Consider the following 27647-nt stretch of genomic DNA (forward strand, 5'->3'; position numbering starts at 1 on the left):
TCATATATAACCTATATAAAGTATAGATATGCATTTTATTCGTCAAATTTTAAAAAATATAAATTATTATCATGGTTGTCAAGATTATCAAATTAATTAATTATCAGTGAATCCGCGCAATTTTTATTCACTCGTTGAACTAAAATTATAAAGTTAACATAGTTAATTTTTTAGAGTTATTTGCTTTTGTTTCCATCAGAAATTCTACTTACTTTTTCCTCAAAAATTAAAAAAATATATTTTTTTTCCTTTAAAACTTAAAAGCCTTTTATATTTCCTCTTTCTTCATTTAATTAGAACTAGTCACCTCTGTTGCGGCTTTGCCGCAACTGCTATGTTGTGTTGTTCGATATCGTACGTAGTTTGTTTGGGTAGGTATTCTTCCTAAGCAGTATCATAATTTGAGGCACTCTTGTACACTGGCAATTTTTTAGTTAAATACGGACATATTTACATATACAGTTCTGGATATAATGCAGTAAACATGTAAATCTATTAGGAAGTGTTTCAAATTATGGTGAAATATGTAAACGTATTCAACAAATACATACAATAGAGATTGCAGAATAAATGGAGAACATAACTATCTTACATAAGAACAATATTGAAATTGAAGAGGCCAAGTGGTTGACACTATTATATAAACTAATTCAATAATGAATCAACATTAACATAGTTTACAGTTGGTGAAAAGTCCAGCTTTTTATTTGCTAGGTGCGTTATTGTTACGGCTCCGCTGCAACTTCATTTTTAGTACATATTGGTGTACACGTATTAGTATACATGGACGATATTATTTTATATTATTTTGTTTACTTACTGTAGCAGATATTTCCCTCGAAATCTGACAAAATAAAAATGTAAGCAAGTACATAGAATCACTGCGACAGTAAATCTTAAAATATCATATGGTATTATTTTCCATGATTTGCAAGTCAAACATGAACACATCAAATATATACCGAATATTCAACATTTTTTAAAAATTTTGTTACTTTGATCTATACAAGGAATTCTATATCTAAGAGATAGTAACAACTAAGTAAAATATATTTCCAACAGTACAATTAAGAAAAAAGAAGCAAACAACAATATATCCAACCCTTTAACCAAAGCTGCACTGGACCTGTATCAAAATGATCCAACTCAAGTTGATATGCAATTAGATGTGAATAGAAGCAACACAATTTGATCTTAAGAATATCGGAAGACCAAAGAAAGACTCCTGACAAGTTTTGGTAATTGGTATAGCAACAAAGAGAATTGGTACAGGAGATAATTAAGGTACGAGTTGATTCCAAGATTTCATACTATTTCATTTTAAAGGAGCTAACCATTCATAGCTTTCTGCACACATTATTCCAGTGATGTAAGGACTTGCTCCCAAGGTTTGAAAATACTCTCCACACTTCCAGGAATACTTCGAGGAATAGACTCGTTCCAGGAAGAAAAATACAAATGTTACCAATAAGCAAAAAGCATGTACAAAAAGTCACATAATATAAATTAAACGAAATAAAGTAAATTGAATTTTGCATTAAAACAGGAAGCGTGTACCGATCAGTATTTTGGGGTTTGTTGAGAATGCTTAAGGTAGTCCACGTTTGTTACATCATAATCCCTATATTTCATGTTAATGTGAAATATATATTTCTTGTTATGGATTGTCCATTTCCACCAAATTTTAGGTTATCAAGTACATAACTTGACAACAATCGTAATAAGTAGAATCAGTCATAATTAACAGTATATATTTTGTTACAAACTGATTAATCGGCGCACCTGAACACTTTCTTATCATTTGTCCTGATACATTAAGATAACCAGTCCAAATAGAATCAATAATTGATAAATGAGATGTATTTTTTTTGCTTTGCATTTTCCCTTTTACCAAAGTTGATAATCTCGCCCCTTGTGTATAATTTACTAAGACATGCATCTATTTGGTACAACTGGTTTCTAACATTAGTTATTACTGGCACACACCTCATCTCCTCTACCCAATGTTATAAATCCCGTATAGTTCCATTACTACATCAATCCAAAACTTGAAGAAATCAATTTCTTCCTTTGGAAATATCAAGCGTTACCTGTAAGTTGTGGGCACGGTTTTCTTGTTTTTCTTGATGGCACCTCTATGGCACCTCCGAGCACTTTCACAACTCCGCCGGTGTTGTAAGCCTCAATCTGCAAAACGACCAATGCTATTGTATTCACAATAAATAAACTTTAGCCCAATGCACCTTTCCAGTTACATGAGGTTGTATTCTATAACAATAAAAAATTGCATGATGAGTGTAGAAGGATTAATAAAAAATATTATATGAGATTGTAAGGCTTGATACATGCAGCAGTATGTCAGTCGCTTTTAAATTTTTTAAAAGCTATGTCAATTGCCAGGACATAAAGATAAAACCAAAAGAAAACAGAAAAGCAGTGAGCTTCTGTTCTCAGTCTCGGGTTACGTTCATTATAATCTTTACATTTGATTGTCATATCCACACACACAGTACCATGAGAAAAGTACCTTGCAAATTAAACTTAGAAGACACTATACCTTCAAGCTAACATTCGACAATGAAGTTGCTCCTACTTGGAGACTGTTTCTGCGCAAGTTGAAAATAAAAAAAAAGATAAAATTAAGGAGGAAAATAAATTGTTAATTACAGCATTGAAGGTTGTCTCATGGCTGGTAAATATTCTTAGTATTATCTGTTGCATCCAGGTACCATATTACTATATCCTTCCAATGAAGATTTTTGGTAATGTATCAACATAGTATATGTATAGGTGGAATTCTACAAATGGTACTAACACAATTTCGGAAAATTTTGACCTTGCCTGGAGGGTTTCTCCTAGAATCTTAAATGATGCTTCTTGTGCTGGCCAACATGGTCCTTGATCGCTGCATACAGTGTTTTTTTTTTCAAAAGAGTGAAATGCGTGTGTGAAATGCAATTCTAATGAAATGAAAACAGTGAGCACTACAGAAAATAACTCATATTTTACCCTCATTTGGCTCATATTTTTTCAGTCTAGACCCTATAATTTTCCATTTCTTTGAAGCAAATGCTATAATCTGAGCCAATTGTGTAAACCACTTCCTAGATCAGATGGCTTCTGTAACAATGAAAGGACGTCACAATGCGAAAACATTAATGAACAAATAGAGGGAGAAACTGATACTCAGAAACCATAAATCAAACTCGTACGAACTACAGAACCTAAATGGAATGGAGGTTTGACAAGCAGTACAGATGCTAAGTTAGTAATCAATAGGAGGAGAAATTGGGGAGGAACAAAATTTACGCACCTGAGTTTGAGTAAGATGGGAGAAGCTGAATAGATGGCAGTACCCAATCCCGGCAAAACCGAGCTTCATAGATAGTGGACGAAAACCAAGGTAGTGAGGAAAAAAAAAGGAGATAAACAGTTAAATTAGAACAGGGTGAAACTGTGCCGACTATCAATTTTACTGACTGAGTCGATTTTGTTGCCAAATAGTGAAGTAGGTGTGAAAATTACTAAGCTTTAAACAGATCATACCAGCTAGAGGAAGGATTAAAATATCAATTTACAGAATTGAATGGCAATATGGAAATTGTTGAGATTGGGACAATATGAATGATGCTATAATTGTTTGTTTGCCCATTGATCTTGTTCTATGTCAAGTGGAGTACATGTATACAAAACTATAATGGGATTTTGGAGTTATTTTTATGTAGGGTGAAAGAATTAAACTATCAATTTACATAATTGAATGCAGCTGGTTATTGATACGTGATGTTTAACCCGTCCTAAATGAACCCCACTAATTATTGGAATCAGAAAAAGTTACGCACTTGAAGTTGAGTAAGAAGGGAGATTCTGAAGCAATGGCAACGCCCAACCCTGGGAAAACCGAGCCGCATGAATAGTGGAGGAAACCCAACATGGCTGGGGAAAATGAGATAAATATTGAAATCAGAAAAGGGGAGGAATGTGCCGACTATCAATTCACTGGAGCTCGGCATCTCGGGGAAAGCTGTTGATGACGATGGATAGTGGGAAGTGGGGCGTCTCTTCATCGTGCCAATACAAAGTGAGGTGGGAAGGTATTGTACGCAAACTGGAGGAATATAATATGTGAAGGTTGAAATACGCACATGTAGAAAGTAAATAGCAAATCAAATTTACTGTTGGCAGGCAACATGGTCAAGAATCATGATGGGTGGTTGAGGAACTGTTGAGAATTATGTATGTTTATCGTATTATGAGAGTTGTAGGGTTATATAGGCAAGAAAGGTATTATAGAAGTTGTAGGGTTGTGTATGCAAAATGTACTGCCTATATAGGCCCAAAAGAACAATGGAATCAATTAGAATTCATTTTAGAACCATTTCCTCTTTGTCAATTTGGTATCAGAGCTGAAAAAAACGAAACCCTAAAATCGCTACTGTAGCGCTACAGTAACCGCGATTTCACAGATTCAAGGCAGAGCCACCTCCGCCCAGCTCCGCCCGACTGCCTGAGCTCCGCCTCTCTCCTTTCAGGTCGCCTGACCCTCCTGGTCACGGCCTGAGCTCCGTCCGGCCGCCGAGCTCCGCCCCGCCCTAGTTCTATCGCCACTGCCATGATCTAGGCTTCTCTGACCTAGATCCGCCGTCCAGCTCTAGATCCGCTGCTCCTCTCTCTCTCTCTGCTCCGCCTTCCCTTTCTCTTGGCCGAGCAGCACTGTAGCTCCGCCTAGCTCCGCCTTGACCACCAGCCATCTTTTCTTTCTCTTCTCTTTGGCTGTTTTTTCCTCTTTTCTAGGCCGTGCCACCACTTCTAGGGCCGGCCAGCCACCAAAGGTAGGTTCCGAGTGTTGATTTGGCCGGCGTGGGAGGCCTAAATCCCACGGTACCCGAGAAGCGGGTTCTTGGTTGGGTTTGATTGGGTTTAAGCTCGAGTCTTGATGCGCTAAATCAAGATCGGGACAAGAGGAAGAGAAAGAAAGGGGGAGATGATGTGGATGTGGATCTAAATCGGGTCAAGAAGTGTCAAGAACTTGATTTTGTAGAGGTGATTCGGACTTAGAATAATACGTGAGGCGTAGATCTAAGTCGGATCAATGTCAGAAGGGGAGATTGAGAACCCGTTCACGAAGGCTTGCGCGAAGCTGACTCCTGATGAGCTTGCTATCATGGTGCGAGCGTTGGCCGTGAGCCAAGCTCCTGTGGAAAGCAAGCCGAAGTCGCAGAAGTTGGAGCTTCAGTCTGTGGACATAAAACTGGATGGGCTAGCCTCGTATTTGAGCTGGTCGCGTCGAGTTAAGAGAGCTCTGGTAGGGAAGAACGTGGATGGGTATATCACGGGTGAGATGGAAGTACCAGCAAAGGATTCAGCTGAGTACAGTGTGTGGAGGTCTACCAATAGTATGCTGCACACTTGGCTCCTAAACTCGATGAATGCCTCTGTTGCCAAGACAGTTGATGCAATAGAGGACGTGAGTGAGGTTTGGGGGAAGTTGATGCGGATCTATGCGGGGATTGACAACAACATGAGGGTGTTTCAGATTGAGAGAGAGATCGAGGAGGTAGCACAGAGAGGTAGGTCGATTGGAGAGTATGCCGCAGATCTGGAGCGACTGTGGGCAGATTACGACCACTTCTCTCCTGCTGAGTGCTGTTTGGATCCAAATTGCAAGAAGGGTGTGAGAGATGTTCAGAGAAGAACTATGCACTTTCTGAGGCATTTGGACTCAGCATTCGAGCAGAGGAGCGCTATGTTGCTAGCCATGTCGAAGATCCCCTCACTGGATGAGGCGATCTCGGCAATGATACAGGAGGAGAGCCGTATGGGATTACAGGCTGGGACAGGGGGGTCTCCAGGAGTGAGGTCAGCACTAGCGATCTCCAACTCAGGTAACACTGGGTACAGAAGTGAGACTCGACAGTGCTACAACTGTGGTGAGGTAGGTCACCTGAGGCAGGCTTGCCCTAAGCCACCAAAGGAGAGAGACACAGGTGGAAGGGGGCAGTATGGGAGTCGTGGTCGCGGTCGTGGAGGCCGAAGAGGTGGAAGAGGCAACCGGGCACATCTGATGGTTGCTGAGGGGGAAGAAGAAGCTGGTGTGGGCTTGTCAGATGAGGATCAGGCACTTGTGGAGGCCTATTCTCAGGGGCTCAAGAACAGGCAGAGACCGACAGGTGATGGGAAGAGTGTGCGCGATGATGCATCCACCTCCTCCCCTTCTGATGTCAGGGGTAATTTTGCCTCTGTTGCTTACTCAACTACAGGTACTAGTGATATACTTGCTCTTTCCTCTAGATCCATCGCTAGATCATCAGATTGGATAGTCGATTCCGGTGCATCTCGCCATGTGACTGGTGCTGCTAAGGAGTTCTCTTCCTATACTCACTTAGCGGTACCAGAGAGCATCCGGACAGCCGATGGTACGGCCCAGCCGGTGGTTGGTAAGAGTACAGTGAAATGTACAAACACTTTGACTTTTTCTAATGTTTTGCATGCTCCTGCTTTTCCTGTGAATCTCCTATCTATAAGTGTCATTATCTCACAACTAAACTGTGTTGTTTTGTTTGATAATCCCAAGGTGATCTTCCGAGAGAAGGGGACGGGCAAGGAGATTGGAACTGGCACAATGCATAGAGGACTGTGGTACATGGATAAAGAGGGTATGAGCTCGGCCCTCTCATCCATTGTTGAGAGAAGTGTGGAAGACCTACTGATGCTCCATCATAGGCGATTGGGTCACTCTTCGTTTCCAGTTTTGAGTAGGATGTATCAGTCTTTATTTGAAAAGGCGAATAAAGAAAAATTGGTGTGTGATGCGTGTGAGTTGGGCAAGCACACCAGAAACTCTTATGTTAGCTCTGGGAGTAGGAAGCCTTGTAGTTTTGATTTGATTCATTCGGATGTATGGGGACCTTGTCCTACAACTACCTTGAATGGATTTAAATACTTTGTGTCTTTTATTGATTGTTTTTCTCGTGTGTCTTGGCTTTACTTGATGAAAAATAAGAGTGATGTGCTTGCTTGCTTTAAAGATTTTCACAAAATGGTTCAGACTCAATATGGTGCAGTTGTGAAAGTATTGAGGTCTGACAATGGGACAGAGTACACTAATAAGGCATTTGGGGAATACTTGTCATCTCAGGGGATACAGCATCAGAACACATGTCCATACACACCAGAGCAGAATGGGGTAGCGGAACGGAAGAACAGACATCTCCTTGAGGTAACTCGGAGTATGATGATTTCGATGAAAGTCCCAAAGCACTTGTGGGGGCAAGCAGTTCTGACAGCAGCCTATTTGATCAATAGGATACCCTCACGGGTATTGGATTGGAAGTCTCCAATTGAGATGCTGACAGGTAAGAATGGAGATATTCTTCCTCTCAAAACTTTTGGGTGTGTGTGCTTTGTACATGACAACAGACCCAATGTGGAAAAACTTGATCCAAGGGCCGTGAGGTGTATCTTTGTGGGATACTCAGCCACTCAAAAGGGGTATGCGTGCTGGAGTCCAGTTGAGAGGCGAATGTTTGTGAGTATGGATGTTACTTTTCACGAGCTTGAACCATACTACTCCTCAGAAGCAACATCACCATTTGAAAGCTTGCTCGATACAGGAGGTATGAGGCGAGAGGAGGAGAGTAGTGGTGATGGTGAGAGGAGGATGGTGAGTGTGGGTGGTATTGGTTGCCCCATGCTCAAAGAGGCTGTGATTGAGCCGGAAAAGGAGACTTCGGCTAGAGTTGAGCCAGAAGTTGAGAGGATTGAGTCCGAGGGTGGTGGAACTCAGGCTCAGGGGGAGTCGAGATATAGTGAAGTGTATGTGAGGAGAAAGAAGCAGAATGAGGGAACCGTGCCTACAGTGCCTACTATTGTGCCAAGTCTCTTGTCCCTGCCCGCTCCGACTCTTGAGACACCTTCACCATCCACCTCAGACCCAGAATACACAGGTGATATGATTCCTCTCTCTACTCCTCCCACTCCCTTATCGGTAAGGAGGACTTCTCGCGAGAATGCAGACATTCCTCCTGACCGGTATGGTTTCCCACATGACATTGCCCAGTTTGTCTCTTACTCACACATATCACCTGTACATGGAGCATTCATTGCATCATTAGACATTGTCTCTATCCCTAAGTGTTGGCAGGTTGCTAAAGAAGATCCGAAGTGGAAAGCAGCCATGTTAGAAGAGCTCGAGGCCCTTGTGAAGAACAGAACCTGGGAGCTCGTGTCACTACCACCAGGCAAGAGGGCAGTTGGATGCAAGTGGGTCTTTACAGTGAAACAGAATCCTGAGGGTCTGGTTGAATGCTACAAGGCTCGGTTGGTAGCGAAGGGGTACAGTCAGACCTATGGAATCGACTATGATGAGACCTTTGCACCTGTGGCGAAGATGAGCACAGTGAGGACACTGGTTTCCATGGTAGCGAATGGAGGATGAAAGTTACACCAACTCGACGTGAAAAATGCGTTTCTTCATGGTGACTTATTAGAGGAGGTGTATATGGAGATACCATCAGGGTTTGGCACGAACCAGACAGTGGGTAAGGTGTGCAGGCTCAAGAAGTCGCTGTATGGGTTGAAGCAATCCCCTCGGGCCTGGTTTGATAGGTTCAGGAAGACTATGGTAGGCATGGGCTACTAGCAGATCAATGCAGACCACACGGTGTTCTTTCGACAACATGGCGGTCACATTACTATGTTAGCTGTGTATGTTGATGATATGATCATTACCGGGGATGACGAGGGGGAGATTGCACAGTTGAAGGCAAGATTGGGGAAGGAATTCGAGGTGAAGGATCTGGGACTGCTTAGGTACTTCCTTGGAATTGAGGTGGCTCGTGGAGCAGAGGGAATTGTTCTATCCCAAAGGAAGTATGTCCTAGACTTGCTCACTGAAACAGGCATGTTGGGGTGCAAGCCTGTGGTTTCTCCAATCGATGTGAAGGCCAAAATAAGTGCAGAGACAGGAGAACAGGTTGATCGTGAGAGGTACCAGAGACTGGTAGGCAGATTGATCTATTTGAGCCACACTCGTCCCGATATCTCATTTGCATTGAGCGTGGTGAGCCGCTACATGCATGACCCTAGGAAGGGCCATATGGACGCAGTGTATCACATTCTGAGGTACCTGAAGAGTGCACCAGGAAAGGGCTTGATTTTCAGGCAGAATGGGCACATGAACATTGAGGGCTATTGTGACTCGGATTGGGCTAGTTCTCTTGATGACAGGAGGTCCACAGCTGGCTACTGCATGTTTGTAGGGGGCAACTTGGTCTCTTGGAAGAGCAAGAAGCAGCCAGTTGTTGCGAGATCGACAGCAGAAGCCGAGTACAGGGCTATGGCATTGGCAGTTGCTGAGATGGTGTGGCTGAAGAGGTTGTTGGAAGAACTCAAGGTGGATAACGGAGCTAAGATGAAATTGTGGTGCGATAGCAAGTCCGCGATTAGCATTGCCAACAACCCTGTGCAGCATGACAGAACCAAGCATGTGGAGATCGATAGGTTCTTCATAAAGGAAAAGCTAGAGGGTGGACTATTGGAGCTGAGTCATGTAGCTACTAGAGATCAAGTAGCTGACTGCCTCACCAAAGGACTTAGCTCGATAGATCTAGATAGGTTTTGTGACAAGATGGGCTTGAAGGATATCTTTTGCCCATCTTGAGGGGGAGTGTTGAGAATTATGTATGTTTATCGTATTATGAGAGTTGTAAGGTTATATAGGCAAGAAAGGTATTATAGAAGTTGTAGGGTTGTGTATGCAAAATGTACCGCCTATATAGGCCCAAAGGAACAATGGAATCAATTAGAATTCATTTTAGAACCATTTCCTCTTTGTCAATTGAAACAATATGTAGGACGCGTAAAATGAGAGAGAGAACTCACTTTTAATGGATATACAGTACGAAGAGCGGTGTAGTCCTTAATGATGGATGACCTGCAATGAACATGATAATATAATGAGGGATGGGTTAGTAAGGAATTTGGCAATCGAACCAAGGATAGTTAGACGGTGAAAATGTTGTACACATTTCAATAGATAAGAAAATAAATGGAAGGTAAGGGTGATGTAAACTACTAAATGGGAAGTTGCATCCAGTGTTAGTCATATTCATAGGGCGGAGATATTACATTGGAGGTCAACTTTCACTTGCATTGAAAATAGAAATAAAACATAAAATGACAAAGGAAGAGAAAGAGGGAGAGTGAAAACCTCGTAGATGGAACAGTGATAGGTAGGCATACCGATCCGTCTATTCGCGCAGTATAGGAATGCCAATATTGGAGATTTGCGATTATGCATTTTTTTGGAGGAAAAACATATTTTTATACCAAAGAGATGATATCTGAAACAATGAGGTATGTAATGGAGATTGGAATTTAATTTGGAAATGCATCGAATTGAGTAAGCATATACGACCTGACTATTTTCATTGCAGCAGACGAAGGGGTGAAATGGAAAAAATAGAAGAAATTACACATATACGAGTAGGAATCAGTGGGACATAATTTAAAATTGAAGGGTTAATGTCAATTAAGTAAACAAAATAACACGAATACATCTGAGATTTGTCTTCATTGGGTGGACTTAGTAAATGATAGCAAAAATTTGTGATTTTTTGAAATTTTTAAATGACAAACGTCTTCACAATGGTGAATTGGAACCGGTCAAAAAATGGCCGGTTGAGATCAAATATATATATTTGTTTTAGAAAATATTATGATTTTTTGTATTAAAATATTAGAAATATTTTATATATTTCTTTCAAAATAGATGCAATACTAAATAATTTGATTTATAAGAAGGATTACAACAAATAATCCTGATCAATATTTTTTATGCCGGATTTTTTGAGGCTGTAAGAAAAATTAAAATATTTATTTCTGTGTTATTGGAAAAAAATAAAAATATTTTGAATCTGAGTTATTGACCTCGGTTCAAAAATCACTTCTAGGTAATACATAAAATATTGTGATCCTTGTAATACATTTAATTTCTAAAAAGTTGTATCTATTTTTAGAAAAAATTTAATAACATTCATTTTGTCTTGATAATTTAAAAAAAAAATCAAAATAGATAACTTTTTAGAAATTAAATATACTAGAAGGACCACAATATTTTATGTATTTATCTAGAAATGACTTTTGAACCGGAATTAATAACTCATATTAATTTTTTTTTATTTTTCAATAACACACAGAAATATTTTAATTTTTCTTACAACCTCGAAAAATCCGACTAAACAATATTGATCCGGTTTATGTGCAGTTAGGAGTGTAAATAGTCGGATACGGATCGGATGGTGATCAAACCGTATCCTTATTCATCATGATTTTTCAGATACAGATATGGATCGGGTATTAAACGCTACGGATATGGATCTGATATCGGACAGATACGGATGAAGTATGAATATAATTCATATAATTAAAGATAAATTACTAATGTATATTCTAGGAAAGAATAACATCTAAATATAATGTTTCATTTATAAATTAAATTTAATATTTTTTATAATAAGTTTGTTGGTTACACAATATATTTAATATTATTAAAATATTAGTCACTAATCATGTCATAGTGTTATATTATTCATAGAAATATATATGTATATGATGCAGTGTTTTAAATAGCGCGCTATAGCGGCGCTATAGCGTTTTCCGACCAAAAAAGCTATGGCGCTATGCCCAAATAGTGCCGCTATAGCGCGCTATTCCGCGCTATAGCGCCGCTATTTGAGCATAGCGCGATTTTTTTAACCCGTACGCTATTTCGCGATAAACGCTATTTAAACCATTGATATGATGTTAATAAATTATTGGTATAAATATGTAATTTAATAATATAAGTAATTTTTTGGATTTGGATCCAGACGACATCGGATAATATCTGATTTGTTTACACCCCTAGAAGAAAAAACTCACGAAGCCTGAATGTAACAATCAAGAACACTGATCCAATTTCATTTGAAATCCGAAAGGATGAAGGGAAGAATATGAAGGAATAAGAACGTTTACCTGATGATGCTTCCTATTTGAGATTTGGATAAAGCTTATCAGCACCAATTCAATATAGGTCAGATTTTCCCAGCTTACGTCAACCTGTGATCGGCTATAAGCAGATTGTATCAACCTGAGAAATGAAGATACTAATTTGCATTTACTAATGTAATGATCTTAAACTTGAAGGTAAAAATTTCGTTAGATTCTCATTGAGGAAATATGCCGAAGCACATCCATGACATGGTTGCCATGAAATTAAGTTAAGTTGGCCTAAATTAAAGCAAGTTGAGCTGGACGAAATTGTAACATGTAAGTACAAATATGATGATAGTGGAAACCAATAGTGCTTTGTAAATTTTGACATGTAGGTTTAAATATGGTGGTAATGGCAAAAAAAATAGTCTTTGTAAAAATATGAAAATACTAATGTTCACATAATTTAAAAGTTTGAAGTGGAAAGTTTCAGTCAAAGATAACCGGAAATGACGCAGCAGCTGCTCTCCATGACCTATTACAGTTAAACAACACATTGGAAGAAATGCAAGAAACTGAAACAAATTAGCGATTTTTTTTACTCGCACTTAATTATGGCTAACAAAATCTGATTTAACTTATGTTCCTGGATACCTGCAAGAAATAATTTTGAGCAAATAATGATTAGGAATAACACAATTCTTTTTTAGTACCAGGGAAATGTAATTTTGAGCAAATAATGATTAGGAATAACACAATTCTTTTTTAGTACCAGGGAAATGTGGTAATAAGTAGGTGAAGCAGTAAGTTAAGCAAATTAAGTGCTCCTAATCGAAGGGCCCATAGGTTGATATCAAATCCTATATAATTCCACTACATTTAGTCAAATAAAATAAGAAGAGTCATCAATAGTTACAAAATTCAAATAAATTCCACATCCAAAGCAAGCGCAAATATTATAATATTGGTTACAGAACAGTTTTGAATCCTGAACTCTTGATTCATATATGACAGATAGCATTAGGCTTACCAGTACAAAGGCTAAAAGAACAATATAAGGTAGCATTAGGCAAGTAGAACTACCAACAATTGGTACAGAAGCTATTTCACACAGAAGTATTTTCATGGTAAATGCAGAACCGGCAGATACATAATATCTGACCAGAATGAACATAATATAAACAGGAAAAGCGCAATACTGGAGACTCATGGCCGAAGTTCTGTACAACCCTGTATGTACGAATATTTCTACAAGAGGGAAATTTACCTTACCGAGGGTGTGCAAAATTTAAGAGAGAAAAGGTGTCAAGATTTAATAAACGGGAGATTTTAACTGAAAGGTGTCAAAATTTGAGAAACAAAAGGGCCTAAGTAAGCAACATATTAAATGCTATACTATTTGGAGACTATATCTTAATCTGGAAAAAAAAAATAATCTTAAGAAGAAATGCAATACAAGGTAGAAAGCAGGAGATTTTAACCGAAAGGTGTCAAAATTTGAGAAACAAAAGGGCCTGAGTAAGCAACATATTAAATGTTGTACTATTTGGAGACTACATCTTAATCTGGAGAAAGCAAAATTAATCTTAAGAAGAAATGCAATACAAGGTAGAAAGCAGCTCATCGGAAAAAATAATACGAAAGTTGAAAATCATGAAGAGAGTTACGATAAAAAGAGGAAAGAATGAGCAATTGAAGAAATTCAAAAGGAAGTTTCCAGCAGACAAACACCAACACAAATAAAACAGGTACAGACTGTGTTCTGAAGAGTAAATTGCTCTACATATAACATTAAGTACAACAGAGTAAATGAGGTTAAAATTATGTAACATTTTGAATGTGATGGCTATGTAAATTTAGGTTTCTGTAGAAGCCATCCATTCCTTCTGGGGAACATTTAATTGGTAGAAATATTGCACATCGACAAGTTGAAATTTGAAAAGTTTGATATATATGTCAACCTCAAATTTTTAGGTAGAATATGGAGGAAGCATTTCTCTGTAGCTAAACAATGTACCTGCCAGTATCTTCACAACCTTGTGGTCTTGTCGGCCTGACCTCAGTTCAATATCTTCCTCTTTTCTTGCGAGTTCAAATTTTGCTGGGTCCGAAGGTAAAAATTAAGGCATCAACATTAGATTAGTACTTCTCATAAATCATTGACGTTAACATTTCAAATGGCTATCTAGGAAGAAATATTCTTCTTGGCAAGCTTTGGGAAAAGACAGGCTTGGAATGGGTTGCCTACTAATAATATGGTTTATGGAGCAAAGCCATATTTTTTATTTTTTTAGTTATAGTACGTGTCATAAAATCTCAACCTCAAAAAAAAAAAAGGGAAAGTAACTTACAAAAGTGGGAGCATAAAATTTCATCACAACTCCATCGAGATTCTCATTTGTTTCTTTCACCTGGATAATAAAAGCATCAGCAAACATGATTCAATGTGATTTGATGAATATTTGAACGAAGTTTTGACAAATTCAATGATATCATACAATACGGGACAAGTAAGAAACAATAGAAGAAGCAACGTACCAAATTGGGTTCGGTAAGTTTCCTGAAAGCTCCATCAATAATATTAGTTGTTTCTGTCACCTGGTAAAGGAAAGCATCATGAAACATGCTTGATTGTGCTTTAATGAACAATTGAACAATGTTTCCACAAATGCAACAGTAATATAAAATGCGGGTCAGCTCTGAATGGAGTGGTCTTCAGTGAATGAACACCAAACCCAGAAGAATAAAATTAGAGGGGGGGGGGGATTTGGGAACTTTCGGTTACGAGGTGTATATTGGACATAATTTTGTAAATATGTAAGGAATGGTAAGAAGGTTTGGGGAAAATAAAAATTGGTCTTAAATTCCATTTTCGAATTAATATCGTACAATTTCTGTGGGAAGACAAGAAAATAACAATAATGAAAAATGTGTCAATATTCTTCCACTTTGTTTGAAATAAACCAAGGAGTACCAAATTGACAACACAGTTGTTGACCCACTGGTACTACCTGCTGATGGTGAGAGTACAAGTAAAAAATATATATTTGAAGCAGGTGGGAAGTGCGAAATACTGGCAGAGATAGTTGGCGTGGGAAATGTTGCTGAACAATTCTGATGTATGGAGTTGGAAGCATTAGCAATTGAAATCATTACAAAGGATGTTTGCAATTACTGACATAAGTGGGACCTGTGCACCGGTATAGTTGAGGGGAACTTACCGAATAAGGAAGAAGAATACTGAGGAGACGGAGAGAAGAACAGTGTTGATAACAGTCAGGTTAGGTTGGCGGCGGAGGAGGAAAAGAGGAGAATAACCTCGACGGGGGAGGACCGAATGAAGAAAAACAGAGGAACATAAGGGAGAAATGAAGAAATTGGAGCTCCTGTAACCTCAAATTAGGAAAAATATTAGAGTTACAAATTCATAAAAATTGACCAATTTGGGCATAGAGTACCATCTGAAATGTTGAATAGAAATGAGAGATGAAATCGGATTTGAAACGAAGGAGAATCTTACCAGATGATTGAAGCGTGGGTGAGGTGACCGGTAGGTAAATCAAGAGAGAAAATCGCAGCAGAGAAAGAAGCGGGAACGCTTCTTCGTTCCCTCTCTAGGACGGCCAAACAGAGAGAGAGGTCGGAGGTGTGGGGCTCGTTGCTCAGCGACAGAGAAGGAGACGGGAGGATGGGCTCTCTGTGAAGAAATTGGAGCTCCGAAGCAGAAAAAGAGAGCGGAGAGATGGAGCGGGAACGCTTCTTCGTTCCCTCTCTAGGACGGCCAAACAGAGAGAGAGGTCGGAGGTGGGGCTCGTTGCTCAGCGACAGAGAAGGAGACGAGAGGATGGGCTCTCTGTGAACAAATTGGAGCTCCGAAGCAGAAAAAGAGAGCGAAGAGATGGAGTGAACACGCGGCCTCAAGCTGAGAGACACGCGTGGAAGAGGTAATGGAGGGAGGTATCAGAAATCGACGGCGGGATGGAAACTGAGATCCGCGCAGATTGAGCGATTTCGTATGGTGACAGTAGATGACATCATATAAACAACTATGAAGCACAGGATATGAATCAGATGGAATGGAGACAGTGTGGCACTGTTGCTAGCTACAGTAACCCCCATTGCCCTTTAATAATATATAATATACTCAATTAAAATTTATTTAATATATCATTATTCTCATGATGATGACTAAAATTACTAAATTACCCTCATTTGGTTTCTAAGTTCTAACACCCCTTCCATACTATTCTTCATAATCATGGTATAAAAAATGTGATAAATTTTATTTCGAGAGAGGAGTACAGTAATTAGTTTTGAATTGACATATGAGAAGTTATTTTTTAAGCAATTATAATTGAAAAGACAAATATATCCTTCTTCTTTTTTCAGAGCTCTTCTCCCGATTTTTTTATTAATATCCAAAAAAATAAATAAAATTTAAAAAAATATCCAAATCCCGAACAAATTTCAAAAACTATCCAAACTGGTTATCCAATAACCGGATTTTCGACAAATTTCCGGTTAATGGTTTCCCGGACTCAAAACAGTATATCCGGTTAACCATTAACATGAAAGTTATATTTTCATTTTTTTTATAATAAAAAAATCCGGTTAATGGTTAACCGGACTTGTATTTTTTTTTTTTAAGTTGTGTTTTTTTTTAAAACAGAAATTTTTTTATTTTTTTATTTTTGTATTGAAATATTAGAAATGTTGAATATATTTCTTTAAAAATAGATGAAATACAATATAATTTGATATATTAGAAAGACTGCAACAAATAACTCGGATCAATATTTTTCAGGCCGGATTTTTCACGGCTGTAAGAAAAATTAATATATTTCTTTATGTGTTATTGGAAAAAAAATAAAAATGCTTGGATTGTGAGTTATTGATCCCGGTTCAAAAATCACTTCTAGGTAATCCAGAAAATATTGTGATATTTCTAGTACATTTAATTTATTAAAAGTTGTATCTATTTTGAGAATTATTTTTGAAAAACAATCATTAAATAAATTAAAGTTTTTATTTATTTTTTCAAAAATAGATACAACTTTTAATAAATTAAATGTACTAGAAATATCACAATATTTTCTGGATTACCTAGAAGTGACTTTTGAACCGGGATCAATAACTCACAATCCAAGCATTTTTATTTTTTTCCAATAACACATAAATAAATATATTAATTTTTCTTACAGCCGCGAAAAATCCGGCCTGAAAAATATTGATCCGGATTATTTGTTGCAGTCTTTCTAATAAATTAAATTATATTGTATACCATCTATTTTTAAAGAAATATATTCAATATTTCTAATATTTCAATACAAAAAAAAAATACAAATCAAATTTCCGGTTAATGGTTAACCGGACTATTTCAAAGGGTCCGGGAAATGGTTAACCGGAAAATTGATTTGAGTCCGGTTACTGGTTAACGGTTTGAGTAATTTTGCAATTTTAATAGCTAGTTGGTTATTTTTTGGATATATATAAAAAAATCGGGCTCTTCTCTCTTCTCAGCTTATAATCTGTGGCAGAGTCACATTCAATCAGAAATAGACAACATGCAATTGTCTATCTCTAGATTTTAAATATCGAGTATATGTTCATGTATAATCAGATTGTTGCTTATTTTCGGGCAACGCAAAATTTGAATTGATTAAATTATCCTATTTCGCAATCAACTAGTCACATCAGCAATTTTGTTTGCCTACTCTTGTAAAAATTATGACCACGACCTTGTCAAGTTTTGTAAGTTTTGTAAAATATGAAGAACAGTTGCATAGACAAAAAAAAAAAAACGTTGGACGAGCTGAAATGGAGCTCTCCATTTCAAATGGTAAAGGAGACTTGTTGAAGTTGGACATCGTATGGCTGAAATCAGCAATAGTTTTTTTTAAAAAAAAAAAAAAAATCAAAGCTGTGTGACTGTGTGAGTGTTAGAGGAAGCTTCCAAACTCTAAAAAACAAAAAAAATAACAATTTGTTGGCGTCATTCAAACAAGTATGCAGAGATGGTGGATTTTATATAGAAAGTTGGAAGGTAAGCTACGTTCTCCGTAAGAATCTAATCAAACAATTAAACAAATCTGAAATCTGAACTTTTTTTTTGAGAAAAAGTCCTTAATAATAAGCAGAATGTCTCTTACAGTAATAATAATAAAAAAAATCTGATTAGGTAACCTACGGAAATAAGCAGAAACAACCCTAGAAACATGAAAATTTAAAATACTCTCCTACAGCCTTGTTTTGCTGGCGTACACTTTCCTTGTGTTGAGAAAGAAAGCTAATCTTCTTTTAGCTGTGATTTGTTCTTGTCTGAAATCCGAACTTGCAATCGAAGATTATGCAAAAAGCGAATGGAAAATTTGCTTGTCATAGTCCGTGATGGACCAACTAGAGAAAGTCGTGGACACGACAATTTTCATTATTAGTAAATACCAAATAGAATATGAATTGAGTTTAAAGAATTTGTATCCCCTCGGGTAACTTGGGAAATTGCAGGGAAAATAGGACGCTGATAACAGTCCCCGCACCCTCCACCCCGCAAAAAACCCCGCACAAAATGACAAAAATAATGACTGGACAAGTAAATCATGCGGGTAAAATGCGAGTATTTAACATTGATATGTAAACTGTTAACACTAACACATTGAAGTATTAATCATTAAGAAGTGAACTCAATTTTTTAATACCAATTTTGTCGATCCATTATCCCCGCACAACAATCCCTTCATTTTTCGTTTTGTCCCCGCACAACTCTATGGTCCCGGAACTTCTTGGCCCAAACTTCATAAGTCGGTACTATAAAAATGTTTTCTAGATAACTCATGGCCCAAATTTGTGGGCCGATACAAATCCAACTCGAACATTCTCTAATAAATTCAAAAGTTGCCTTAACTACTCTGAGATTCGTGCTACTTCGAGATTACGAGAGATGTTACTTCTCAGAGATCGAAACGTTTTCTCGAATAACGAAAAAGTTAATCTGGACGAAAATCGATTCTAACCATCGTCGAATTATAATTGATATGCACCTCTCTGGAGGGAGACGAAGCGACGCTTCGAACTCTCTATAAATACTATCTTACAACAAGGCATAGTACAACACTATACAAAGATAAATACTACTTAACGTATGGCTGCCATCAAGGAAGAACCAGAAGTGATCAACGCCGCACCCCAACCATTCGTGCCTCTTCCCAGGGTACCACCAGGGTTTGAGAAGTATCTCAGGAGAAGCTGGCCGTGGCCACCGCGGCAAAAGCCAAGACGAAGTCCAAGGGGCCATCCTGAAGCAAAGCCCTACATCCGTAGGGCCAAGCGTCTGCCACCGCGTTCCGTTCATCCAAAAGACGAGCCATGAACTGGTCTTTAATTAGATTTTTAGTGTCAACTATGTTTTGTTTTACTTGCTATTGGTTTTTTGCAATTTTGTTTGTTTCATTTTGTGTTACCTGGAACTTTTGCTAAATGCATGTTATCATTGTTTAATATATTACGATTCTGTAATCTGTTGTGTGCTGTTTCAAATTCTCATTTATGCTTTCAAATAGTTAACTACCAAATAGTGCGTAAGGATAAATACTAAATAACGTAAAAATTGAACTTTCAATGAATAATGATAAATACTTGCTTGTCAACGTAAAAAATTAAAAACTCTGAAATTTGAAGATAAACAGTTGTGCCTTTAAAGTTAAATACTTCGATACTTAAAGATAAACACTAAGAAATTAAAAATAGTTATTGAATTGAAACTTATCATCATCAAATAGCTGTTAACGCTAACAAATAATTTTTCATAAAATTTGAAACTTATCATTATCTAGAATAAATACTAAATAACATAAAAGTACAACCTTCAATTGTAGAAGGATAAATACTATGCTGTCAACATAAACCTAACAACTCTGAAATTTAAAGGTAAACACTTGTATGTTTGAAGATAAATACTTCGATGCTTAAACATAAACACTATGAAATTGAATATAAATACTTGTCAAATTAAAGTATATACGCGGGGATGAAGATGCTTCAAATCACAAATATATGCGGGGAAACTGTTAATTGCGGGGTCCACTATATCGTTAATTAGTCAATTATTCTGCGGGGAAAAGGGGGGGACAAGGTTGAGGGGATTGTTATAATTATTCGGAAAAATAACAGTCTAATTAGTCTCAGCCGAATAAAAACGAAATCTGTACATTTTGTAAAAATGGAAAATATGTTTTTAAATAACAGTCTGAATTTTCTAATTGTATTTGGAGAATACGAATTTAAGTTTCAATGACTCATGTTTTTCATATTTTAATTGTGCCTCACATTTTTTTTTTTCTATTTTAAAGTTTAAAGAGTCGTTTCAAACTGTTCAATATGATCTTCATATCAAAATGTACTTTAAGACTAAATCTTTTTATGTTTTTTTTACCTTTTTTTAGATAAGTATAAAATCACTATCTTTTTATGTTTCAAAATTTTATAAAAAAAAAGTGATTTTGTATTTATCTAAAAAATAGTAAATCTTTCCAAAAAAAAATTAAGTACGTTAAAATATGGAGGCCGTGTTGAGATGTTTCGATTAATATTTAGACTTTAAATAAAAATAAAAAAGATATGAACCACGATTGAAACGTGCAAGAGATATGTGAACTCGTAGAATAGATACTATTGTATTGTATGGAGAAAAGACTAGCAATGAAGAGAGAATCTTTTGATTTTTCTTTTCTCAATTAAAGGTAAACCAGTAATTTTCTAAATAGATAATGATAGTTAATATATTAATATATATGTGATGGACAAATAAGAAATACTTGCAATAGTTGAGGGGAACTACGAAACAATGAAAAGTAGAAGAATAAAATACTTAATGAAAAATCAAAGGTACAGAAGATATTAAATCAAAATTTATTTTAAATTAGTATGATGTCTGAGAGAATAAGAATCTATTTTTTTTTTTTAAAAAGTGGGTTATATACCTATATCCATTAGTTTCATATGAAACATAACAGTTCAATTACAAAATTCGACAATAAGCATTTGTCTCGTACAAATAATAAAAATTAGTACGATGTCCGAGAGCATAAGAATCTTTTTTTTTTTTTTTAATAAAAGTAGGTTATATACCTATATCCATTAGTTTCATATGAAACCTAATAGTTCAATTACAAAATTCAACAATAAGGGAGAATTCATCACTGCTACAGTTAACAAAAGATTAAGGATAGAAAGTTCAATTAACATAACAACAAGCATATCAGAATTAAGTAGAAAACTAAAGGTATTACAAAACATAGTTACTCTCAATACGACTACTATCTAAAGCATCATCACAAGAAAAAAAAAGTAGCAGCTTGAATCAAAAGAGTCTAAGGGAGAAACAAAAGTTGGAGGAAGCAATCCAATAGTTCTATCAATTTCTTGGTAGGCAGCCCGGTCAGTCATATAATTCTCCAAAATATCGAAGTCTGAAATCTCTATAATAGTGTCTAATTGATTCAAAAGATCAACATCAAAAGACAATAAATAAGAATCTATTATACACATTTTATGTACGTAGTTTGCTTATATATATAATGTCTCATTGATTTTATGTAGTATGTTTTAATCCTATAAGAGACAACATCGAATTGCAACTTAATTGATTTCTACATAAAATTAATGAGACATTATATATATAAACAAACTACGTGCATAAAATGTGTATAATAGATTCTTATTTATTGTCGTTTGATGTTGATCTTTTGCATAAGTTAGACACTATCTTTCACACTACGAATGTACTTCTATGCATTAATGCATCCAACAATAAGAGCCAAATATTTCCCTAAATATCAGTATCTCGCAAGTTATAAAAAATAATTTCTTAGTACATTAAAAACTTTATGATTATCTCTTATTGCAGCAAGATATGTATTTTATGTCACGCTAAGAATTTTAACAATTATATCTTAAAAAATTTGAATTAACTACATTTTGCAATTCATTCTAGTTTCAATTTAAAAAAAAATAAAGTATCAGTATATAATTTTTTTTTCATCCTTGTAATTTATTTTTTACATTCATGTAAGACAATTTCAAGTGATGACAAATTGGTAATAAATTACACTTATTAAATTTGCAATTCTTTATCATCCTTATAATAATTAGTTCTTGCAATTGGGATGGCGATGCTCCCAGTTAATTTCATATTATCGTCATTCCTGTAAATAATTTCAATTTCAATTGTGGATTAGTAATTTACACTTTTAAGTTTTATATACCTGCAAATGACAATTATCAAAATTTGCAATATGATGCGGCAACTTATAATGGAAGGAGATATCTTTCACACTTGAAATTTTGTTTAATAGCCGCTGTCAAATTTTTTTATAAAAAAAAATTGTTTAATATTGAATCACCTTTTGGTCCAGAAAGTAGGCTGTTACTGTTGCTTGAAACTACAAATCAAACCAATAAAGATTTAGCCCGATTTTTTTATTTATATCCAAAAAATAAATAAAATTTAAAAAATATCCAAATTCCTACTAAAATTCGAAATTTACCCAAACCGGTTATCCAATAACCGAACTTAAGAAATATAACCGGTTAATCACTAACCGGAAAATTGTTGTTGTTTTTTTTAAAAAAAAAACAGAAATTTCTATTTTTTTATTTTTTGTATTAAAATATTAGAAATTTTTGATATATTTCTTTGAAAATAGATGGAATACAATATAATTTGATTTATTAGAAAGACTGTAACAAATAATCCGGATCAATATTTTTCAGGCCGGATTTTTCGCGACTGTAAAAAAAATTAATATATTTCTTTATGTGTTATTGGAAAAAAAATAAAAATGTTTAGATTCTGAGTTATTGATCCCGGTTCAAAAGTCACTTCTAGGTAATCTAGAAAATATTGTGATCCATCTAGTACATTTAATTAATAAAAAGTTGTATCTATTTTTGAAAAAGAAAACAAAAACTTTAATTTATTTAATGATTATTTTTCAAAAAGAATTCTCAAAATAGATACAACTTTTTATTAATTAAATGTACTAGATGGATCACAATATTTTCTAGATTACCTAGAAGTGACTTTTGAACCGGGATCAATAACTCAGAATCTAAGCATTTTTATTTTTTTCCAATAGCACATAAAGAAATATATTAATTTTTCTTACAGCAGCGAAAAATCTGGCATGAAAAATATTGATCCGGGTTATTTGTTGCAGTCTTTCTAATAAATCAAATTATATTGTATTCCATCTATTTTCAAAGAAATATATTCAACATTTCTAATATTTTAATACAAAAAAATAAAAAATAATTTCTGTTTAAAAAAAAAAGAAAAAAAAAGAAGCAAAATGCACAAATCCGGTTAACCAATAACCGGACTCAAATCAAATTTCCAGTTAATGGTTAACCAGACTATTTCAACGGGTTCGGGAAATGGAGGACCGGAAATTTGATTTGAGTCCGGTTTCTGGTTAACCGGTTTGGGTAGTTTTGCAATTTCAACAGCTAGTTGGTTATTTTTTAAAATTTTATTTATTTTTTTGGATATATATATAAAAAAAACGGGATTTAGCCGGCCAGTACTTTCGCACCGGGTAAAGGAAGGTTGGACTTAGATGGTAAGTAGGCATTTAAAATTATTTATTATATGGAAATTTTATAACAATATTTTAGACTTTTTGTCCATCTTTGTTGATTGATTCTAATTTTGTAATGAGGAGGGTTCAAATGCCTCCATTTTTTGTGCCTCCATCATGCCTCTATTTTTTAAAACTTTAATAACTCAAGATTTAAATCTTAAAAGTCAAAATAAAACCGTTAGATGTGATCTATGTTATTTTCTCTATGTGCTCATAAAAAATTGTCACATTTCAATTTTGTTTTTATGTGAATCAATAAGTTCAAAAATCAACGTCTAGAAATGATCCAAATTAGTGCATTTTTTACAAGCTCTTGATGACAATCAAAATAAAATTGAAATGTCATAATTTTTTACATGTGCATAGATAAAATGATGTAGATCATATCCAACGGTGTTATTTTGATTTTTAAGTTTTAAATTTTGAATTATTAAAGTTTTAAAAAATGGAGGCGTGGTGGAGGCACAAAAAATGGAGGCATTTGAACCCTCCTCTTTTGTAATTAGGATTTATCTGATTTTTTTTGTTGTCAAAATTGTCGGGAATTTAAATAGAGGCTTCAAATTTTGCTGAATTGCAAGTGTAGCAATGACAAGAAAAATGCTCTAATGATTTTAACATGTTGAGATTTTAAATGCAGGACGTGTATGTACTATGTACATTTATATATTTTCTATTTAAGGGAAAAAGAGGGTTATTTCTGCATAATAGACTAGATTAGTTCCTTAATTTGTTAAAATAAAACAAAACAAAATAATAGGTTTAAATGTTCAGAAGTATAATTCCATAATTTTACAGTCTATAATTTAAGTCAGTAATATTCTAATTATGTTTTAGTGAATATTTTATGTCATTTGGAATTACTATCAAGTTTATGTTAAAAGTCAAGTTGGCTGCCGTTGCCAAGGTTTAAAAAAAAAGTTTATGTCAAGAGCATCATGCATTTCATATACAATTGTTTATTTATTAGTGGAATCGTCAATCATTGCATGGTTTAGGTTAATATATAATAGTGATCCTTAGGGCTTAGAATTGTATTTTGATTATGTTTTTTTGTTAGCGCTTAGTGTTGGATTTTGTAACAAATTTGAATATTAGTTCATATATTGTACTTGCTTATTTATATACCGTGTTGTTTTTATTAATAGTATATAATGACTAGGAAAGAGATGGCGGTAGAGATAGAAGAGTTAGGCTGGGGTGCTATGGATAGCATAGTGGCCTCTATGCTACGGCTCAATATTCGAGTTTTCAAAATCCAAACGGTCGATCCGAACCGTTCATCTTATTCTCCATATTAATATCTGCTTGGAGACCAAATTTTACATTTTTCTGAATTTTTTTACTATTTATTAAGTATTTTACAAAATTATTGATCCAACGGTGGCTGCACAAAACAGTAAAACCGTTGGATTAACGATTTTCAAAGTGGCTTAATAAATAGTAAAAAAATTCAGAAAATTATAAAATTTGGTCTCCAAGCAGATATTAATATGGAGAATAAGATGAACGGTTCGGATCGACCGTTTGGATTTTGAAAACTCGAATATTGAGCCGTAGCATAGAGGCCACTATGCTATCCATAGCACCCCAGCCTAACTCGAGATAGAACTAAGATAAGATGTCATCAAATCTAACACAATAAAACATCAAACAAGTTGATCGTGGTACAGCAGCCGAGGCCCAATTGCTCTACTTGCATGTTCGATTTTTTTTTTTAAATAGTATTCATTGAAATTATTTCAACAGAATAAGTCTTCTTTGAACGGATTTTCGAAAACTAGCCTTCACCGATCCCTAGAATCGGTGGAGCAAAAAAAACCCCATCTACACCGGTCCTAGGGACCAGTGGAGTCAGTTTTACACCAACGGATAGCCTCGCCACAAAAGATCTCTCATCTATACCTCCACTGATCCCTAGGACCGGTGAAGCCTTGATTTCAATTTTTTAACACCACAGCTTTGAGATTTCTCCTTTGGAAAGTGTGTTTTTTTTTTTTTTTTTTTTTTTTTTTTTTGAGCTGAAATCTTTGGAAAGTGTTGCTGATCATCATGCTTTATGGTCTGTGCTATTATGCTTTATGCCTAGACCTAGATCCAACCTATCAAATCTCACAAGATCCTGTTCGCCCAGAAATTTTTTAACACCATAGCATAGCTTTGAGATATCTCAAAATATAAATATTAAAAAAGAGATTCCAAAAAGTCACGCAGGGGGCAGTATTATTTAAACGGTTGAGATGTGAATTCAAGCCTACACCGGTCCTGTGGACCAGTGGAGATGATTTTTCAAGCTACACTGATCCACAGGATCGGTGTAGGTTTTGATGTGGTCTTTGGTGCAGCATATCTGTGGCGAGGTAAATGTTGACTCCACCGGTCCCTAGGAACGGTGTAGGTGGGTTTTTTTTTTTCTCCACCGATCCTAGGAATCGGTGGAGGCTAGTTTTCGAAAATCCGCCTAAACAAGGCTTGTTCCATTGAAATAATTTAAAGGAATACTATTTTAAAAAAAAAAATCTGCATGTTCGATGAGGTGTATCGCATTTAAAAATTAATTAAAAAAAGAAGAAGATAAATCTAATGTTTTTTAAAAGATAAATTATTTCTAAATGTGCATAATTTTTACCAACCTTTTGTTGTTGCTTTTTGTCACACCCCGCGGCCACGGGTCGTAACAGTCCCCCGCCGTAAGCATACAACGCCGTGTATGCTTACAAGGCTACTCACATTTCAAACCAAACAACAAGTAATTCAAACAAGTTTCTAATATATATATCAGAGTACACAGTCTGGTCAGCATATAATACAACAAAAGTATCTCATCCGGATACCAACCACGAGGCCTACCCTAAATCTATACAACAAAAGATATCTAGGGTCATATACTGGTAAGCTACTAAGGCCTACTACTCTCGTGCCTCTCCGGAATCAGTCGCACCAATACCTGTAAAATAACGGGGAAGGTGGGGGTGAGAATAAATTCTCAGTGCGAATTTGCCACATTTGAATTATTGGACTTGCAATCAAACTCTATATTCAATAATGAAACCCAAACAACAACAATGCAAACAGTTATATAAGAAAACATAAATAACAGAATGCCACTGCTCGACAACAGTTAATCAACCTGAAACACAGTTTACGGAATTTCCAAGATGAATCTCAAACACAACATATAATTTGGCTTAACTCGATTCCTAACTCAGTTCAGTAGGGCTTGTAGCAATTACAGATGTTCTTTCGAGCTGAACCTTTATTAAACCCACATCTGTAGGGTTACTGACACCTACAGATGGCCAACCGCTGGACCCTTTATCTGACACCCATCTGCAACCGCTTGGCTTAACAGTTTATTAAGGTCTGGTTCAAATCATGTAAAGAAAATCCACTTTAGAATCGTTTCCAATATTCGTCATATTCAATCGACCGTTCAAATGCATTAACACGTAGGAAAATGCTACCGAGCCATAGACGTTACACAAGTCAACCACGATTTCCAATCACACATCTCATAACATAATCACCCTCCCTCGTCCCAACCGGTACTGGGAATATCGAGGGCCGTTCACCTAAGGCCATTTAGGATCCTGGGAATCCAAGTCAGCATACAGCCCGACTTGGCAAATTCATTGGATCCAAGTGCTTAACTTCGTAAATCCATTCACATACATTCACATACACAGTTCGTGGTGACTTTCAATCAAAATCAGATCACAATAGATCAACATAACCTATAACCATACCAGCATGCAAATCATTCAATTCAGATCAATTCGAGCTTAATTTAATTGGGCTATGCAAATGCTCTACGCAATTCAGTGATGCAATCAAGGATATTCAACATGACAAACGAATACACAGTTTAATTCCTGAAAATAAAGTATCAAACAAGTCCAAGAATCCCGCACCTGTTTGACGAGCGTACCGCTTAAGCTAAGGATCGGACGTCTCGTATGGTCTCGCAAGTTCTTGCTCGACCGAGCCTACACCTATATCATACGTATACTTGGTTTAATTCGGGTTCAGTGGTCTATA

The 27647-nt window shown here is 35.9% G+C and overlaps 1 protein-coding gene across 17 annotated transcripts; it reads right to left on the reverse strand.

Moving 5' to 3' along the window:
• Positions 1-957: 957 nt before the first annotated feature.
• Positions 958-15841, reverse strand: LOC144569195 (uncharacterized). Of its 17 annotated transcripts, XR_013516016.1 has the most exons (14): positions 15494-15841; positions 15195-15359; positions 14512-14571; positions 14325-14384; positions 13991-14074; positions 12746-12846; positions 12478-12508; positions 12016-12130; positions 10211-10343; positions 9883-9934; positions 3314-3376; positions 2837-2905; positions 2558-2606; positions 958-2187 (listed from the first exon to the last, which is right to left on the reverse strand). XR_013516016.1 is itself a non-coding variant. In XM_078319418.1 (6 exons), exons 1-6 carry the CDS (start codon positions 3932-3934, stop codon positions 1608-1610), a joined length of 384 nt encoding a protein of 127 aa, XP_078175544.1. In that variant the 3' UTR covers positions 958-1607. The 17 variants fall into 17 exon arrangements, 1 of the variants encoding a protein (XP_078175544.1); XR_013516015.1 differs by lacking the exon at positions 10211-10343; XR_013516014.1 differs by lacking the exon at positions 10211-10343 and having other exon boundaries at positions 12016-12508; positions 12746-12833.
• Positions 15842-27647: the final 11806 nt, after the last annotated feature.

The sequence above is a fragment of the Carex rostrata genome, chromosome 18, assembly GCF_964058835.1.
Source record: "Carex rostrata chromosome 18, lpCarRost1.2, whole genome shotgun sequence".
Taxonomy (NCBI): domain Eukaryota; kingdom Viridiplantae; phylum Streptophyta; class Magnoliopsida; order Poales; family Cyperaceae; genus Carex; species Carex rostrata.

Coding starts and splice junctions, on each gene's coding strand:
- LOC144569195 (XM_078319418.1), bottom strand. CDS start 3,934: ATGTTGGGTTTCCTCCACTATTCATGCGGCTCGGTTTTCCCAGGGTTG. Junction 2,906..3,313: donor CCCATCTTACTCAAACTCAG/GTGCGTAAATTT, acceptor CACTGTATGCAG/CGATCAAGGACCATGTTGGC. Junction 2,607..2,836: donor GGAGAAACCCTCCAGGCAAG/GTCAAAATTTTC, acceptor CAACTTGCGCAG/AAACAGTCTCCAAGTAGGAG.